This window comes from Psittacula echo, assembly GCF_963264785.1.
Source record: "Psittacula echo genome assembly, chromosome: 7".
NCBI classification, from domain to species: domain Eukaryota; kingdom Metazoa; phylum Chordata; class Aves; order Psittaciformes; family Psittacidae; genus Psittacula; species Psittacula echo.
The window spans coordinates 63679527-63697748 of NC_137740.1; the positions used below are offsets into that span (position 1 = coordinate 63679527).

The 18222-nt window shown below is 39.4% G+C and overlaps 1 protein-coding gene across 5 annotated transcripts in view; it reads left to right on the forward strand.

Moving 5' to 3' along the window:
- Positions 1-16697, forward strand: part of PTBP2 (polypyrimidine tract binding protein 2) — a 46569-nt gene extending 29872 nt beyond the window's left edge. For 2 of the 5 annotated variants that reach the window (XM_080624246.1, XM_080624250.1), the window contains 7 exons: positions 3674-3869; positions 10336-10490; positions 11940-11973; positions 12437-12529; positions 12900-13116; positions 13218-13295; positions 13430-16697. In XM_080624246.1, the coding sequence (XP_080480372.1) occupies positions 3674-3869; positions 10336-10490; positions 11940-11973; positions 12437-12529; positions 12900-13116; positions 13218-13295; positions 13430-13562 (906 nt within the window). In that variant the 3' untranslated portion in view covers positions 13563-16697. The remainder of the gene's footprint in view (positions 1-3673; positions 3870-10335; positions 10491-11939; positions 11974-12436; positions 12530-12899; positions 13117-13217; positions 13296-13429) is intronic. The other 3 variants (XM_080624247.1, XM_080624248.1, XM_080624249.1) reach the window with 3 other exon arrangements.
- The last annotated feature ends 1525 nt before the right edge of the window (positions 16698-18222 follow it).

An 18222-nucleotide genomic window follows, 5' to 3' on the forward strand; every position in this document is an offset into this window, starting at 1 on the left:
TCAGACTAGGAAGCAGCTTCGGATGAGTGACAGGGGAGGGCAGGATCTTACTTGTGTTTTAATGGAGGTGTCCCTGCCTGTGGCAAGGGGTTGGAACTGAATGATCTTAAGGTCCTTTCCAACCCAAACCACTCTATGATTCTATGAAACTCTCCTATCCTAGGTAGGAAAGGCAAGAACAGGTAACTGGTTTTATTCATTATAGAGAGCCTATGGATAAATTATGACACATCAACAGCACGTAATCTATACCGGTTGTTTGGAATTAGTTGAATGGGATAATTGAATGAATCTGTGGCAACAGAAAAGTTGAACCAAAGGAGGAGGCTGGATTTTTTTATTATATTGATTTTCAAGAGCTAAAATGGAATGAATTTGTGTTTTCAGACCTTCCCATAGAGGATGGATTTGTGGGGAGTTGGTTCAAGTTGACGTGCTGGTTCGGTGTTGCTTGGCAGCACAGAAAGTGCTTATTGCCTGTAGATGACAGAATAGCTGAGAACTTGAAGTGAAAGTGAAAAGCTTGCACGTCAGCCTGAGTTGGCAATGAGTATCTCTTAGTAGAGGAAAGAAAAAATAGGCTTAGTTTTCTGTTACTGTACGGAGTGGTGACTGTGTTGAAATCAAGACCTTCATGGTGGAGGATGGTCATTTTTATCCTCATCACCAAATGAAATGGTGGTTATTGATTAAAAAAGTATTTTAAAAAGGTGGTCAAGACAGGAATCACAAAAAATAAAGAGGTTTTCAAAAAGCAGAGAGGAAGTGTTCATGCTGCTGGGAAGAGTGAAGTCAGCCAGAATGAAGTTACAAGAATAAAGGTGATTTACAACTTGATTTACGATGATGTAATGTAAGATAATCTACTCCTGCAAAGCAGTCTGGAAGTATTTGTATATTTGGAGTAAAACTTAAATTACGGATATTCTTCTCAGAGATGAATAGTGTAAAATATTAAATGGTGTTTGAGTAGAGGGAGATGCAAGGATGTCACTGCAATAGGCAAAAGTTTTGCTTGGATGGGATACATCTTTCAGGTTTGAAGTAGGCTTAAAATAGTGCAGAAAAGATCTTTAACCTACAATTGCTGCAGAAAGCAGCTGAAGTCATTTAGGTTCATATTTGAAGCACTTCATAAACAGTTGGATGCTCATGTGCTTGTTGCCCAATGTTGTAATTCAGGCTTGATTTGTGTTTGCGAAGTTATTTTCTCAGTAACATGTTAATGCTGCTTTTAAAGTGCTCTTCTAAAGCAAAAAAGGACATCAGGTGATACATTTCTTTACCGTTTTTGAGCCTTAAATATATTATCAGAAGATTTAATGGAAAGATGATGTCTGTGCAACGGCCTGTAGTGGTCTGAAGATGAATCAGTGTCATTCTAGGGATATGTTATAAGGAAGTAACAGAATAACAAAGGATGAGGTTTGTGAAAGTATGGAAGGAACCTAAGGATCTCTCGCTGTTGTTGACTTCTGACAAACTGGTACTAGATCATGGGTTATTGCATGTATTTGTTGCTCCAGGTCTTCATGTTTTGATTAGGGTAGCTGTTCACTAGTAGTGGCTCATGGATGAATGACTAAACTCATTGAGTAAGTGACTCCTGCAGGTACAGGCATTGTCAGAGTGATCTTTAAGCCCATCTTGGTGGCAAATTGAGATGGTCTTCAGTTTATAGTTTCGTATTTTAACCAATCTATACATGAATAGGGAAAATGCTAAGAGTAATAATACCCATTGCAAGTATTGAAGAATGCCAAACTAGAAGGAAGGTTTAATTTTCCCCCTATCCTCCAAGCCAATAGAATACAGTTCTTAGGGTTGAGCTACTATGGTCAAACACAAAGTGCCACCACAAGGAAAGTACTCAAAAGAAGAGTCAGGTGATAGGAAAAACCCCTCTGGTTTAAATATATCTGGAAATAGAGTAGGAACAAGAGGATGTGGTGGCTACACTTCAGTTGCAGGACTTCAAAATTAAATGCATACTAAAAGAGGAAAGAAGTTTTCAATTTCTTTTCCATCAGTTGTTACTATAGAAGATAATGGGGAAATCAGAATGTGGTCTTAATAGAAATTGAAGACTTATTAAGGAAGTTAAAGAGCAATTTGGAAAACTGAAGGGCTGGAAGTACCAAGGAGGGATGCTGTTCATTTGAAGGTTCTGAGAAACCAGTGACACTGACAGGAATGTGCAATACCAAGCCTCTGTGGGACCACTTTTGCTATTTGAATGAGCAGGTGGTGAAGAATTGTGCTCACTCGCTCATTTCCCGTTGAGGTAGATGATGGCTAAACTAATTTGTGTTTCATCAACACCCTCAGATTGGATTGTTACTGTCTGTTACACTGCCAGGTGACGGTGACAAAGCTCAGGTTCTGTGCAATGCAGCAGTCTAGCCGTGGGTTGGAGAAGGTATGGAGTATGCGCAGTAGTAGAGCAAGTTGAACTACTGCACTTCTAGTGAAACAAAAGGTGATGTCCTGTAGATGTCTGTATGCATGAGGAGATACTCTAAGCATCAAAAATAGCTCATTTTCATAGTAAACAATCAATACCTTCAACATAACCAGGAAACTTAAATTTGAATAGCTGTAATCTGGAATCCTGTAGAAAGATACTGACAGTTACTAATGCCTCATCTCTGGAGGATTAACTGAGATGTGTATGTAATGCATGCCAGTCATCTTGGCCCAACATAGGTTGAAATGGAGAGTTTCTGCTGTAGTTGGCCTGTAGGTGATTCAGAGTACCTCTGCAGAGGTTCTGCTGAGGTTTGACTCTACGTTCAGATTGTCTTCTTTCCTGTTGATGTGAGTGACAGCTACAGGGTTGCTCTGCGCTGGTAGCAGTCTACAAAAGATCTCTGCTATTGCCCTGAAATCTGTAATAGGAACTTCAGGTAGTCGCTGCCAGAGTGGGAAGCAAGGACATCTCTAGGTAAGTTATTTAGCTTCAGGGCAGTTTCCCATGATTATTGCATTCAGGATTTTCAGGCATCTTGAATCCTTAAGAGCACACCTTGTGCTAGGAAATGGTAAGTTTATATCCCAACATGATGTGCCATAGTGTGGAGTACCCCTTTGGCTGCTTTGCGTCAGGTGTCTCAGCTGTACTTCTGTCCAGCTTCATGCACCCCTCCTCACTGGCAGAGCATGAGAGACTGAAAACATGAGTGTGTTTATCAACATTATTCTCAAACCATTGGTAGGGCATTAGGTTAGCAGATAAAGTTGCTTTTCTTTTAATTTTGTCACTAATTATATTGAAGGGGAGAAGGAAAACATGCAGGAATAATGTAGATACTCTGCTGTATCAGGTAGCTGCCTAAGATGGTACTTAGGTTTTGCTGTTCTATTTCCTTTGAGCAATTTAGTTGGTATTATGTCCATATTAAAGTTACACCATGGAATGCAGGTAAATTAACTCCCTTCAACAGGCTGAACTTTTAAGTTGGACTGCATTGCCCCTTTGGAGCATTAACAGCTTCTAGAGAAGAGAAGGAAACATCAGGCTTCCTGGAATCATGTTAAGAGAGGTTAATGAGTATGTTTGAAGCTGAACTGGTTTTCAGATGGATATATATGTATACACTGGCCTTGTTGAAAACATAAAAGTGCAGCCAACCTGTATTGTGTATTATCTAAGTAACTTGACTCCCTTTTCCAGGCCTTAGATGGTCAAAATATCTATAACGCTTGCTGTACCCTACGGATTGATTTTTCCAAATTGGTGAATTTGAATGTCAAGTACAACAACGATAAAAGCAGGGACTACACTCGTCCTGATCTGCCATCTGGTGATGGGCAGCCAGCGCTGGACCCAGCTATTGCTGCAGCATTTGCAAAGGAGACCTCTCTTCTAGGTATGATTCTTGTCTTTTGGATTTCATAGTTGCTTGGTGAAAATGGTTGTTCATTCTTCTTGTAACAATTAGAGATCTTAGGTTGCAGTAGTGTCCAAAGGTCCATTCGGGGTTCAGTCTCTATTTTGAGCTGAATTGTAGTAACACAGTTACATTGTCTGTAGACATCCTGCAGAAATGAATGCGAGAATGCAAGAGAAAAGGAGAAGTCCATAAACTGGACAGAAAACTCAAGTTAGTTCTGCTTTTGTTCCCAAATGCATCCTCCCCTTGTTTGCATGCTCATGTCAGCTGCTCCTTGTCACTCTGCGCACCTTCCCACCCAAGTTTGTAAGAGACTTAACATGATGTGCATATTCATTCATGCTAATGCTTATTTGTAGTGTCATATTATGAAAATAACAGTTTGCTGGTTTCCTTCAGCGAGGAAAGATTATGCTCTTTGCTTAAGAAATCTGTATTTTCACTTCTAGTCCTGTAGTACATAAATTCCATTGTCCTGTCAAGTTCTGAGTTCATCAGGAGTAGTAGGTGAAGCACTCTGAGAGAGATAAATGTATTGGCAAAATAACCAATGCTTTGGGAGAGAGTTGTAATGTGTGTTTCTAATTTATCACAATTCGTTGCCTCAGTTTCACTCCTACTTCTGTCAAGCTGCTATTCTTCAAATTGAATAGTACTTGGGCATGGTCTGCTGACTTCTATAAAACCTGATTTATTCCGTTGTGATCATTGTTCTTCCCACTTAAGTCTTTTCCCTGTTTTCTTCTTTCATCAATTCCCATTTTTCTTCTAAAGAAAACTTCAGAGCAACGTAGATTTCATGCCTTGGTTTTGCTACAGGATGGGTCAGCTTGGAGTAGGTCTGAGCTAATGTAGTAAAGAGGGACCTCTACTTCGTGTGTCACAGAAGTTAGAAGGAGCTTAGTGAATGATGTGAGCTCAGGAAAAGGGTGAATATTGCACTTAAGGCTACTGAGCGTGGTGCTGTGTCTGCCCTTTCCTAAAATCAGATCACTTGAAGGATACATTTCCTACCTAGTTGTAATTCCACATACTCCCACCTCAAATTCCACTAATTTTGGAATGCTTGACTTCACATCCTCCAGGCTGACTTGCAAAATGGTGTATCGCTTCTGGCTACAGCAGGAGTTTGGGGAAGTAAAAACACTTTAAGAATCTAGAGTCTCTGAAGAGATTTCCTTGTTTTCTTTTTTAACTTCGTGTTGTTTAAGTATTGAAATCTCTTTTCATGGATTGATAGGGCAGATGGATGAGTGTTTTTAAGTGTGACACCATAGAGATGAGTGTTGTAGAATTGCCTTGGGGCTGTTAGTAATTCTTTGGTCAGCATGTAATGAGTAGAATGTAGACATGGGGCTGCAGTCATATTAGCTTAAATGCACCTCCTTAAATGCACTGTTTTTTCAAGCAGCAGGAAAAATCGAAGGCGGACAACATGAGTAACATCTGTTGCAGTGAAGTCAGTCATGTTCATTTTGATGAGTAGTGCAGACTCTGTAACACGGTTGTTACATTATTTTCTCTGTGTCTGTTAAAGCATTCATTGTTTAGAAAGAGACTTAAGGGAGCTGGAGCCATTTTCTACCTCTGCTCATGGCCAGCTGGGAGAGCTTTGAGTTGTCAGAATGGGAATGGTGCTTGTTTGAATAGGGGAAACATGATTCTCAGTCTTGGCTCCTTACTGTGCAAAAAGGCACAAAATAGAAGTGATAGAAATTAGAAAGGGCAAAGGATAGAAGAAACCCTCAAAAGCTTAAATGGACACTGCAATTTATAGCTGCATTTTTATTCAGATACTCAAAAGGAGAAGGTTGCGAACACTTAGTTATAATATGGAGGTTGGCACACTGTGATGTGTGAAGTATGGCAGAATGATAGCAGTGACCTTCCTCCTGCTTCTTCCTTTGAATATTTCATTTCCTTTTATTTGCTTTAGAATTCCTATTTCTGTAATGTCGCTAACGATACCTTCAGAGTGTACTCAGTCAGTGTCTGCTCTGCCCTATTCACAGATGGCTCCCAAAGGGCATGTTTCTCCATGAAAGAGTGGAGCTCCATTTTGAGCTTCATGTGATGCTCTTCAGGTTCTTTAACATGCTCAGAAAGAATACCCTAAATTGAACCTGTAACATTCTTGTTAAAATCCTTGCTGTACCTGTTCTCTTACATGTATATAATGAGGTCATTAACAGCAAATGTGGTGAGGACTCACGTCTGGCTTACGTTATGCTGTTACATGCTGGATAGTTGTACAGTGGATGTGTTTTTGTTGTTAGCTTTTTAACTCTGTACTGTAATCTGTATGTCAGAAGAGATTTGGTGAGCTGAGTTTTTAGTGACAAGATGTGAGTCTTGTTAGTCTTGGTGTTCAGATCTGCAGTAATACTAAACCATTACATATCTCCATTTCCTTCTGGATGGAATGAACCCTTTTCTTCAGGAAATGTAACTTTATGATGCAGTGTAGGAACACTTGCAGCTTCCAGAGCTGTTCGCAGAGACTAAAAGAACTTACTATCTCCCCCAAACCCATTTAGGCTCAGCATAAGAAGCAGGCCAGTAACATACAAAAAGATGGTGGTTACTTGACATAAAGCCACAAAAAAGTTTCATACCAGGTGTAGGGATTAAATCCTGTTTGGAGTCACAGTTATGCACACCTGCATTAAGATGACTACTCCTGCTGCCTATGGTTTTCACACATAAGTTCATCATCAGTTTTTGGTCTAGCTTTAATTTGCCTCTTCCTAAGATGTCATTACTAACTTGTATTTTAGAAGTAATGCACAAAGATACACGAAATGGGAATAAATCATGGTTTTTTAAGCTTCATTGAGACAAAGACCTCAGGAAGCTAGGAAAAAGGTGTACAATAGTTATATATTTTCATTAATATCCAGAAAAAGCAAAACCATGTTACCTGTAATAGTTCAAAGCCAAGATAAAGCTACTGACCAAGCTATCTAACACCCGTTGATCATATTCACAAAGAAGCTAACGTCTTAAAGTAGTTTCAGATAAGTCCTCAAATCTTAGTGTGTTGCATGCTAAATAGTAATCATAAACCAAGTTGTTCTTATATTTATTCAGTAACTATTTCTGACTTGCTTAAATCTGAATGGCAAATCAGAGAGCAAGAACTGTGGCTGCTGTGGGTTTGTACGTCTGACCTTTGCAAGAAATGAGGTCTTTGTATGCTATGGAATCAGTTAGAAATGTATCAGTCAAATAGATGATCCTAGCCCACGTGCATCGTTACTCATTCGTCTGCTACGTGCTCAGCTGTGATAAAATAGTGTCATACATCTTTGAGACTGAAAATTGGGCATCTTTTCAATGAGTCTTTTGAAAGAGGGAGAGAATGGGCTGGTTACCAAAAAGTTAGGAAATCTTACAGGAAAAACCTGTAAAGAAACAGCAACTGTATTATACTGAACTGTAACAAACGGAAGATTATCGTAAGAATGACTCAAGGTTTTAGAATCGTAGAATAGTTAGGGTTGGAAAGGACCTTAAGATCATCCAGTTCCAACCCCCCTGCCATGGGCAGGGACATCTCACACTAAACCATGGCACCCAAGGCTCTGTCCAACCTGGCCTTGAACACCACCAGGGATGGAGCACTCACAACTTCCCTGGGCAACCCATTCCAGTGCCTCACCACCCTTACAGTAAAGAACTTCCTCCTTATATCCAGTCTAAACTTCCCCTCTTTCAGTGTTAACCCGTTACCCTTGTCTCCTATCACTACAGTCCCTAACTGTAACTACTAATATGTAATAATACTTAAATATCTAAATTGGAGTTAAATGTTATGGCTGGAAATATGTTGCTGTGGTTGGTGCTCCCATTGCTTTAGCCCTTGCTGTCATTCCTGGCTTTCTTTAATGGGCAGTTTCCTCTAATGTCCCTTAAGATTCTTATTAAATTATCTATTTCAAAGAATAATAATTGTATGAATGGTGTTGGATTAATCTTTGTCAGCTTTGCTCTGCCTGACTATGGAAAGAGCCATAAAGACTTCAGTAGTCATCTTCAGGTTCCTTTAAATGGTGGACTGGCTTAAAGCTTCTGAAGTCAGGGAAAGGTGTGTACACACACGAGAAGATTTGAAATGCTCTGGTACCTTGTCATTTTCTAATACCTAAATGATTGCTGTTGACCTGGTGTAAAATAAGTTGTTTCCCTTCAGGTGGACATCTGTCACTCCTCACTGTCATTCTTCACGTTTCTGTCTGTGTGACCTTGACAGGAGCTGAGTGTAACTAAACGTGACAGCATATGCAATACAAAGTGCTCAGAAGTACATTTCCAAAATGATATTTTAGAGCAGAACTGGATTGTTATAAAATTGTTTGAGGGCTTCAATTTGACATTCACAGGTTTCCCTCTGTGTTACAATCTGATCTGGGGAATGAACTCCTTCCAGTTCAGTGTTCAAGGCGAGGTTGGATGGGGTGTTGAGCAAGCTGGTCTAGTAGAGGGGTGCTTCATTCAACTGCATCCTTTTGTATTCGTTTTTTCTTAAAGCTGTGTTCTTCAGCTTTAACCCAAGAGCAAAACATGCATCATATTGATGTTACATTTTTATGCTGCTATTAATACACGTAAGTATATAGTATTGTACCAAATACATTTTGAAAAACAAAATTGCATCACAGTGGTCTACCTAATTCTATGTCCTTTCTCTCGGCTGTTAACATTACTTCTGCCTTCTCTGCCGGAGGACCTAGCAGAGCCCTCGAAATGGATGCTCACACAGTGTAGTATACCTGGAGAGAGTGCTTTCCTCCCCAAAGGGTGCTCAGGCATTGGAACAGGCTGCCCAGGGCAGTGCTGGAGTCCCCATCCCTGCAAGTGTTCACACAGCGTGTAGACAAGGCCCTCAGTGCCATGGGTTAGTGGTGGCCTTGGCAGTGCTGGGAATAGTTGGACTTGAGCTTAAAGGTCTTTTCCAACCCAGTGGATTTTGTGATTTGTGAAGCAGATTGTATGTTACTTTATTGCCCATTTAATGTAACTGGCTGTTGTTTACATAGACCATCTAACATGGTCTCGAATCTGTTGGGTTTTTGCAAGGTGGAAGGGAGCAAGGGAAGAAAAGGGCTTTTGTTCTTTTTTGTGTATTCCAGTCAGTCCTACAAATACCACATCTGATGCAATAAGAGACGGTATTTGTTGCCTTTGATTCAGGTAGATTTTCCCCTTGTGGCGTGAGAGATGAGTGGAATTGTCATTACTGGTAGCTTTCTGTTCCTCTGGTTTGACCCCTGAATACTCACATTTTTAATCTTCCAAACTTTATCAGGAAGCATTCTGTATCTTTAATTTGTCTTCTTAGAACACTTAGTGGTGGGTTTTCTTCCTATGCACCTTGACAGGAAATAACCACAAAATACTTTCCAATGCTTGATCAGTAAGTAATACAGTTAAGCATTATCACAAAGTAGTGATGGATGTCCTGTTCCATTTGCGGGGGCATTTGTCCAACCCTTTTCCCAAACAAATTGGAATGAAGATGGAAATCTTGTCCAAGTTGTAGTTTACTGCTCCCTTGCTGCTCCCCTTCTGTCCTCATGCGTGTTCTGAGAATCTTATTGCAGTAAAAGACGATAAAATACTCAACTTGTACTTCTTTTTTTACATACTTTGCTAAGCCAGTGTCTTTTTACCGAACTCTGTAAAATGCACAAATAAAAGGTGGATCAAATACGATAAAAGCCGTTCCTCTATAAACTATAGACAAGGCATACACGTGACAAGAACTTCCCACTGATCCTGGGAGTTGGACAGTCACCTTGTTACCCCAGTGACTTGACCAGGCAAAACCACCAGCTCTCTACACAATCCATGTTTCCTTGGAAGAAGAAAACTAAAAGCACAGCTAAAGATTTAGCCTAAGGGTAGCATGCTGCTTCAGGGAATTGGATTACAGAAGCCACAAAGCATAATCAGTGATTCTGCCTAGCATCTTGAATTGAAGGCATTGCCTCCTCACCTCAGTTATGCTGAGGTTCTGAGAGACACGGAGGCCTTTTCACATGACCAGCTCCGGTGTTGCAGGTTGAGTTTGAAGCATCAAGTTGAGGTGTCCCTGCCCGTGGCAGGGGGTTGGAACTGGAGGATCTTAAGGTCTTTTCCAACCCAACCCGTTCTGTGATTCTATACAGGAGAAACGTTTTGGTGCACAAAATGTTGATGTGAAAAGCAAGTGCTTTTTACACCTCCTCAATTCTTTGAAGACTTGATCTGAATAAGAAATAATTTTCACTTTGCTGCTTGATATGAATTTAACAACCCTTTCCCCAAGGCTTTGGAGGACGTTAGCAGTGAATGGTCTGCTCCGTAGAGTGCTGTATGCAACTCGTGTGCTCATAGAGGGACTTTTCTGTGCAAAATGACTTGTGTGTGTTTCGTAAAATATGCTTTATTTTAAAATTAGGGCTTCCTGTTGCAGCTGTTCCAGGAGCTCTGAGTCCTTTGGCTATTCCAAATGCTGCTGCTGCAGCTGCAGCCGCTGCTGCCGGCCGGGTGGGAATGCCTGGAGTTCCAGCTGGTGGCAATACAGTTCTCCTGGTTAGCAATTTAAATGAAGAGGTCAGTGAAACCCCTTTACTGCCTGTTTTGCCCTCTTTAGTCACCCTTCATTTGTCACTATTTTATGATTTCTTTGCATTTGGCCTCTTACATTTGGATTTTAAGCTCAAAGTATTTTTGCTGGTTTTCTTTAGTAATCCCCCCCAAGTTAATTTTAAAGCCCTTCTTTTGTTTTCCCAGGTAGCTAACAACTTAAAATGTCCTTTGATAGTCGGCTACCTATTTTTTCTAAGAACAATGTGGTAATTACTGCATGTTTGACCTTGGAATTGAAAGCTCTTCTTTTTTTACACCTCTGCTTTCTTTTGCAATTATAATCCCATAAACTAGAATCTTCTGTTTTGTTTCTTCTAATGGTTTGCTGTTTCATTCCATGCTTGTAGCTCACATTTGAAGGTCTTTAATTCCTGTGAACTACTCTAACACGTTTTTCTTTGAAGGTTCTCCCAAAGATCTTGACGGGCCACTCTTCCAGTCTCTCTTAGTAACTTTTTCCTTTGCAGTAACTCCTTTGTCTTTAAAATTAACAATAAGAAGATAAAACTGGTGGCAAAGCATTTTCACCTTAACTTGTATCTTTCCTGCTAACTCTGAAATCTCCGGGGGTTGATTTAGTTTTGCATTTTGACTGTCCTTTTACATTTCTTTTGATGGCTGTGAAAGCTGGTATGAAATGTGGGACGTTTGTATCAGTCTAGCTGTTCCATTTTTAACTGGCCTCTGTCACTGTAAATCATGAAGCTTTTTTTACCATCTGGTGCTATTTTGTCATCCAGTCTTGCATGTGACGATGTTTTTGGTCAGAGTGCCGTTTGGAAAGAGGGTTTGCCTGCATTTCATAGCCAGCCATGCTTACGCAGTTCAAGTTCCAAGTTGAAAAGTTCTATTGCATGCTCTTTTTATTTATTTTCATGTTGAGATGAAATGCTGTAGTTGACTCTTGATATGAATGTACTTTACCCATATTTGTCTTGGGTGACTACATTTTACTCAGTTTTTCTTGTACAGTACATAAACCAACCATTTTCTGACCAAATTCCTGCATTTCCTATGTACTGACCTATATTTTATTTTGTTTTTGTTCCCCACTTCCTTATTTTTTTTCTTCTGCATTGCTGTATCCCCTTCCCCATTTCATCCTTTTCCCTTTGTATTCAACTTCCCTTTTCCTTGTCTTTCCCCCAACTCCCATACCCTCCCCTGTCTTACCCTTCTCCTCGTCTTTTGTCTCCATTCCCTGTCTTCATTCCCTATGTTCATGCTTCTGTGCTTGAACAAAATGTTCCTCGGACCAACTTGCCCCAATTAACCGCCTTGAAACCATGATCCATGACCACCTCACCATTCTGCGGGAACCACCCTTCGTTATGGATGATCTGTTCATCTCCGCTCTTCCTCGACTCTTCTCTCTTCTTGTCTTACGCTGCTTGCTCTTCTCTCCTTCTAAAGATGGTTACGCCCCAAAGTCTGTTTACCCTCTTCGGTATGTTATTGTTAGCACTATACTTTTATTATTGATTTGATTTTGGTTTCTTGTTTGGTTGGTTTTCTATTTTTTGTTTCACCTTAATTCTTATTTGTAGCTAGCACTTTGGCTTAAAGTTGAAGAGTAAATCTCTTTGCTATTTTTCTTTTGCTGTTGAAAACTCTCCATAGAACACAGATTGATTTATTGATTTGTTTTCTTTTAATGCATGCTAATATATTTTGCATGGTCTTTAATTTAATATCATTCACATAGCTTTGAGGGTTGATCAGAAATGATTCTTTTCAAAATTCACTATTCAAAAATCTTTGATCTCCTTTATTCATTTGTGAGAGCGTTGAGTTTGAGTGAGTGATCTCGTTGCTGTCTGAATGTTCCATTGATATGTCAAAATGTGTTACTTAGGTGACTTGGCTTTAAAATGAACTTTTTCTTTTGGGTTGCCTTTGACTTTGAAAAGGTGTTTATGGTGATGTGCAGCGTGTGAAGATTTTATACAATAAGAAAGATAGTGCTCTTATACAGATGGCTGATGGAAACCAGTCACAGCTGGGTAAGATTAGTTTTCCATTTCTATTCCTGTTAGTCTTAAGTGCTTGCATTTACGCTGTGTGAACTGAGCATGTTCACATTTGTCAGTTTGCCTTGCATCCTGGTTATCCCCAAAATCCAGAGTCTTTATGGCATGCACTTGTATTCTAGAAGGTCTGCACAACAGCCTAAATGAATTCAACAGCTTAATCGCATGCGACGGGCTTTAAGTAAAATGAAATATTCATGCAGATTCTGCAGAGCTGGAGTCAATTCCAGCCTTTTAGCTCATTGCCCCTTTGATTTGCTTGGCTGGTGGTCTTGGTTGCTTGGGTGGTGTACCGCAAGCTATGGTAAAGTCACGCTGAATTGAGTAAACCTGCCTTTTTCAGCCATGAGCCATCTTAACGGACAAAAGATGTATGGCAAGATTATTCGAGTGACCCTTTCCAAACACCAGACAGTACAACTACCTCGAGAGGGACTTGATGACCAAGGGCTGACAAAGGATTTTGGTAATTCACCTCTGCATCGCTTCAAGAAGCCTGGTTCAAAAAACTTCCAAAATATATTCCCTCCTTCTGCAACACTTCATCTGTCCAATATTCCGTAAGTATTGGCTCTCGGTCACCAGTTGTATTAGTGTGAGTCACAACACCCCAAACTGACTAATAATTTCTTGCTTACGCTCATTTCCTTTCTATCTATAGACCATCGGTAGCAGAAGAGGATCTACGCACACTGTTTGCTAACACTGGAGGCACTGTGAAAGCGTTTAAATTCTTTCAGTAAGTAACTTTCCTGTACGTAGCTCTGCCAAAAGACTGCGTAAGTGTGTTCTTGCAGCATGTCTTAAGGGAAAATAAGCATCAGGAGAAACCCCTGTTGTGTTCGAGTTCCTAATGCCGTTATTTTGTTTCAGAAGAGATCACAAGATGGCACTTCTTCAGATGTCAACAGTAGAAGAAGCTATTCAAGCTTTGATTGATCTTCACAATTACAATCTGGGAGAAAATCACCATCTGAGAGTTTCTTTCTCTAAGTCAACCATTTAGAAAGGCGGATTGGAAAAGGAGGGTGTATTGCATTGTTTGGTGTTGTCACCTATTGACTGTTCAGGAAGGTGGGGACCAGAGTTTGTCTTCTCTTGTTTTTTGGGTTTTTTCTATTATTTTCTTCTCATGCTGTTATCATTCCTTGATTGTTTTAAAAACTTAAACCCTTCAAAGCAGTGATTCTAACTGCTGGTGTTCAGCTGTTGTTGATAAACCATCCTTTTGTTGACGAGATTTCAAGTTAATACCACAGGTTTTCAACTTAGTTGACGTACGTGCCTTAAAAAAGGAGAACTAGTACTGCGTGGAATTGCGTAACTAGTGAAAAAGCAGATTTGGTTGTCTGGGGCACATTGTTACATGATGATTTCAATACGTTTTGGCAGGGGTGTGTAAAAAGGTTAAGCTTTTGTTTCTCCTGCTTGATAGATTTCTTTTATCTGCTGGCTTGTCACTTAGTTTTCTTTTTAATCGAATAAGATGAGTTACGCTGAAAGAGTTAAAGGACGTTATTTGATTTGCTACTTATTTGCTTTGTGCTCATTTGTTTGAAAAAGGCCTTTAGTATTTCATCGTTCTGGTCTAGATTCAGTTCTGAATGTAGGCATTAGTTAAAATTAACAAGGTACAGAATATTAATTTCTTCAAAGGACAAAAAGTGACTTCTGTGACTTTGAGCCCTATGTGGAAAGCATTGTGGGATCTTAACCTTTTTGTACACACTCTTGTGGGATGCATCATATAAATGTCAGCACTAAGTAATGTCTTGTTTGTGGCTGAATATTTTTCGTAGATGTTTTTTGAAGTTGACATGACTTACGTGCATTTCAGTATATATTGCCATCTTTAGTTTGTAATTAAGATCTGGAATATGGTTGTGGATTTCTGAGCATGTACAGACCGGTCAAGCTAGTTCAGGAATTGGTGCATGTATTTTTTCAATGAAGAAGAACGTTTGCTGCAGAAGCTGGCAGGAAATTTTGGGGCAGTTTCCTCAAACTGACAAACCAGGTGGGACCAAAGTTTATGTGCCTTTAGTCTTAATTTACCTTGCATTGTAATATTGAGTTTTAATAAATCTCTTCAAGCTATTTTGTATTTAGAAATTGATCTGACTTTACTATAAACATGGCTCAGAATCTACAGATCCAGTTAATTTGAAAGCAGTTCCCTGTCAGGCTGAACTGTTACCTTGATTCTGTTTCAATGACCAATACTTTTTGAAATTGATGTAACTTAGTTTCAAGATCCATAGATTCTGTTATCTATGTAGAGACGAAGAAAAAAATGGTCATGTATATTTTCTATTAGTTGAGTTTTTACATCTTTAGAATTGTAAAATTCAGTCTAGTTTGAAAGTGGCACAATTAAAAATTAATTTTCTAACAAAGTTGGGAGGTTTGACGGTGGTTTAATTTCATTTTGTGTGTACTCTGCTTACCTCTGTAGCATGCTCAATAAACACTTCTGTAGCTCTGTATTCACCTTTTCTGTCTTTCTCTGCTGCTTTCTCTCTCTCCTCTTCTTTGTTTTTCACTTCTACTGTGCTTCTAAATTCATGTTTATTCTCTGCCAGGGTGGGAAAAGCGTAATACTCCAAAATCCAATTTATGGCATTTTACCAAAATCTGATGCTGTGAAAAAATACCAGCTCTTTATTTTCAGAAAGCTAGTGACCCCTTTGCAGGCATATGCGCATATGAAACATTTCCCACCCTGTTGTAACTTACTGCTTTAAAGACATAACTTTTATTGTAGTTTGTTAGCTCTCTCTTTCTATCTTTTTAGTTTTGAAGCAGATTTATGCACTAATAGATCTCTCAGGTTTGCCATGCTCTCTTGCTGCAGTTTCATCTCTCATTTTTTTTGTGTCTGCTAAAGATTTTCTACTAATCGTACAATATACTCATGGGCTACACTTACAAAGTTGGGCTTTTTTTAATGCTAGCTTAGTGGACCATGCATATTTCAGACCAGGATATTTCACCTCATCAGAGACATGGGTTCAAATTGAATGTCAAAACAGTGGGGGCACTTCAACAGTGTTTCTTCAGATTACTTTGAACTGATTGTTGTGGGGTTTTTTCCCCCCCCCTCGATTAGCAATAGGATTAAAACTTTCACACAGTCCCCTTTGAAGAGTAACTGTATGATCCCAAAGCATTAAATTGGTAAAAGGTGTCAGTGTTCAATTCAAAGCATATTTCTGTCACTTCTCCAGTACAGCTACTGTAGATTTATTGATGCCAGATTTCTTTGTGACCTGATGCCTGGCCTTTGGGTTGGCTTTCAAATCAATAGCTGTCAGCTTTTTAAAGGTCACGGTACAACATAGGAAGGTTGCATCAGTCTTCACTACCTAAAGTAACATACATTTATCAGAAATACACCAAAGATACGACTTAAGTTATTTCGCAGTGATCACCCAGTCTGCAATGCCAGTCAGATTCCATCCATCCCTGAAACACAGGAATCAACGTCTTCTTAGAACAATGCACCCAAACACATTGATGTGACTATCTCCCAGTTGACTCGATTGGTAGTTAAGGGTCCGATAGAGCTGATCTTTCCAATTTTCCATCTATACAATATGATTTCCCATGTTTTTTTTTCTTAAGTCAAAATGTGTCTTACTTCCTTCTGCGTATCAGAACATGCCTGCATGTTTCAACTAGAAACGTGAATCTCTTGCCAGGCTTATTTCCTTAGAAAGAAGTGTCTGTACTTCTCTCATTTTGAAGAGTTCTGTGGCAAAAACCTCAAGGGAAAGAATATATATTGAATTTGATTTTTTTTTTTTCATCAATTCAGGAACTTTTATTAGGAGGTTATATTGGTATCAGCCCAAATTAAAAGCAATGAGAGTCATAATCGTCATGAAAGCATTTTTCATTAACTCAGTGAAGAAAATTGCTGCGGTATTGATACATAGCCTTTAAAGTGGGATCTCTTCAGAATATACAGGTTTCGTATCCGAACTGCTCGAACTTTCCAAACCTTGTTTTTCTTGAGACTTTACTGCATTTTGTATAGTAATTTGTACCTTTTTGTTGTTATCAAATGTAAATAAGTTTCTGTATTTTTAGCTCTTTGGGATGTGAAAATGCAAAGCATCATTTTTATTAAAAGTTTACTACAAATAAGGTTCCTTAGACTAGATTTTTCTCTCATGGAGCAAAGACATCGGTTGGGAAAGTCCAAGACTGATTCTTCGACCAGGTAACATCCACTGGCAAATGCAATAGAGAAATGAAGTAACCCAGAACCATTCTGACTAAAAGTAGGGGCAAAACTTCAAATTGAAGTGGATTGACTTTGAGGGATTTCTTGTATATTCTGATTTCACATGTTACTAAAAGACACCTTTGCCCTGCAGAAATAACAGCTCATATGACCAGTGTGAATTGCCATTTTGGATGTTTTACATTAATTTTCAGTTCTATATAAGCCATCTTACAAAAGAAAATCCCTTTGATTCATTGTGAGTGTCCTTGTGCTTATTACAGTGTTTTACAGCATGACAGCACCCATCAGGCCTTTATCTGCAGTATTTAAAGCCTTAAATTTCATACCCTGGTTTACTCTAGATAATTTATCTGATTTTATGCTTAGATAATAAGTAGTTCCATTGAAGCACTGGAAAAAAAAGGTGAGAATTGTGTCTTTCTGTGCAAACAGGTATATAAATCCACTCGTCCATCTCAAGAAGTCGTTTTCCCAATATGAAATGATTTACAGTGAGCAAGGCTTCTTAAAAAGGTCTCATTGTGTTAGGCAGGGATGGGGCTGAAGCATGGATCTCCATCCCAGAGTGAGAAAACCTCAAGTTCAGAGCTGTGCCGAGTTGACCAAGTTTTCCTTTCAATGATTTCACCAAGTATCACATCTCCTGTAGTCCTCTCTATAGGAAGGGCTATGGGAAGTTGGGAATGTGGTCAAGATGTGAAGATAGGCTTTCCCAGGTTGTACAGCGGGTGCAAGATTTCTTACCCTTCTCATCTACACACAGGGCAAGAAGAGAGACTGAATTTCTGGACCAGTGGGATTTAGCATCCTGTCTTCTATTTAATGGGCCTTGGGAGACTTAAATCAGTGGGCTGCAGTCATCTAACTGTAAAGAATGGCCATCTATTCTAAGTTAGTCCACCATTACCTTGCTAGAGCCAGTAACAAAGTTGCTGCCTTGATGGAGCACACAATAATGAAGCTTCTGAGAATTTAACTTGTTCTATTGCTTTTCTTTTAATGTAAAAATTCATTTAGAATGACCTAATCTGAGGCTTTGGAGCTGTGCGAATCTCTACAGGGCATCTACATACACACACACACACATGTGTACGTGTGTTTGGGCTCTTCAGGATGGTTAACAAAAGGAGATGGGTGAGTTCCTGCTTCACGGTTAAATGGTTAAAATTACCACTTTTAGTGCATGACATTGCCATCTTTTGAGTTTACTGAACTTTCACAGCTCAACCAACTGCATTTGTGACTTTCTTGTTGAGTCCTGCATGCAGGCGGCAAAGGCAAAGCAAAGAACTTGATTTCTTCCTCTGGAAAATGTGAATTAAATGTGGATTGGCTTAAATACCTCAATAATAATAATAATAAACCCCCTGGCTCAAAATAGCACTGCTATTATTGAAGAGCTCTGCATGTTTTA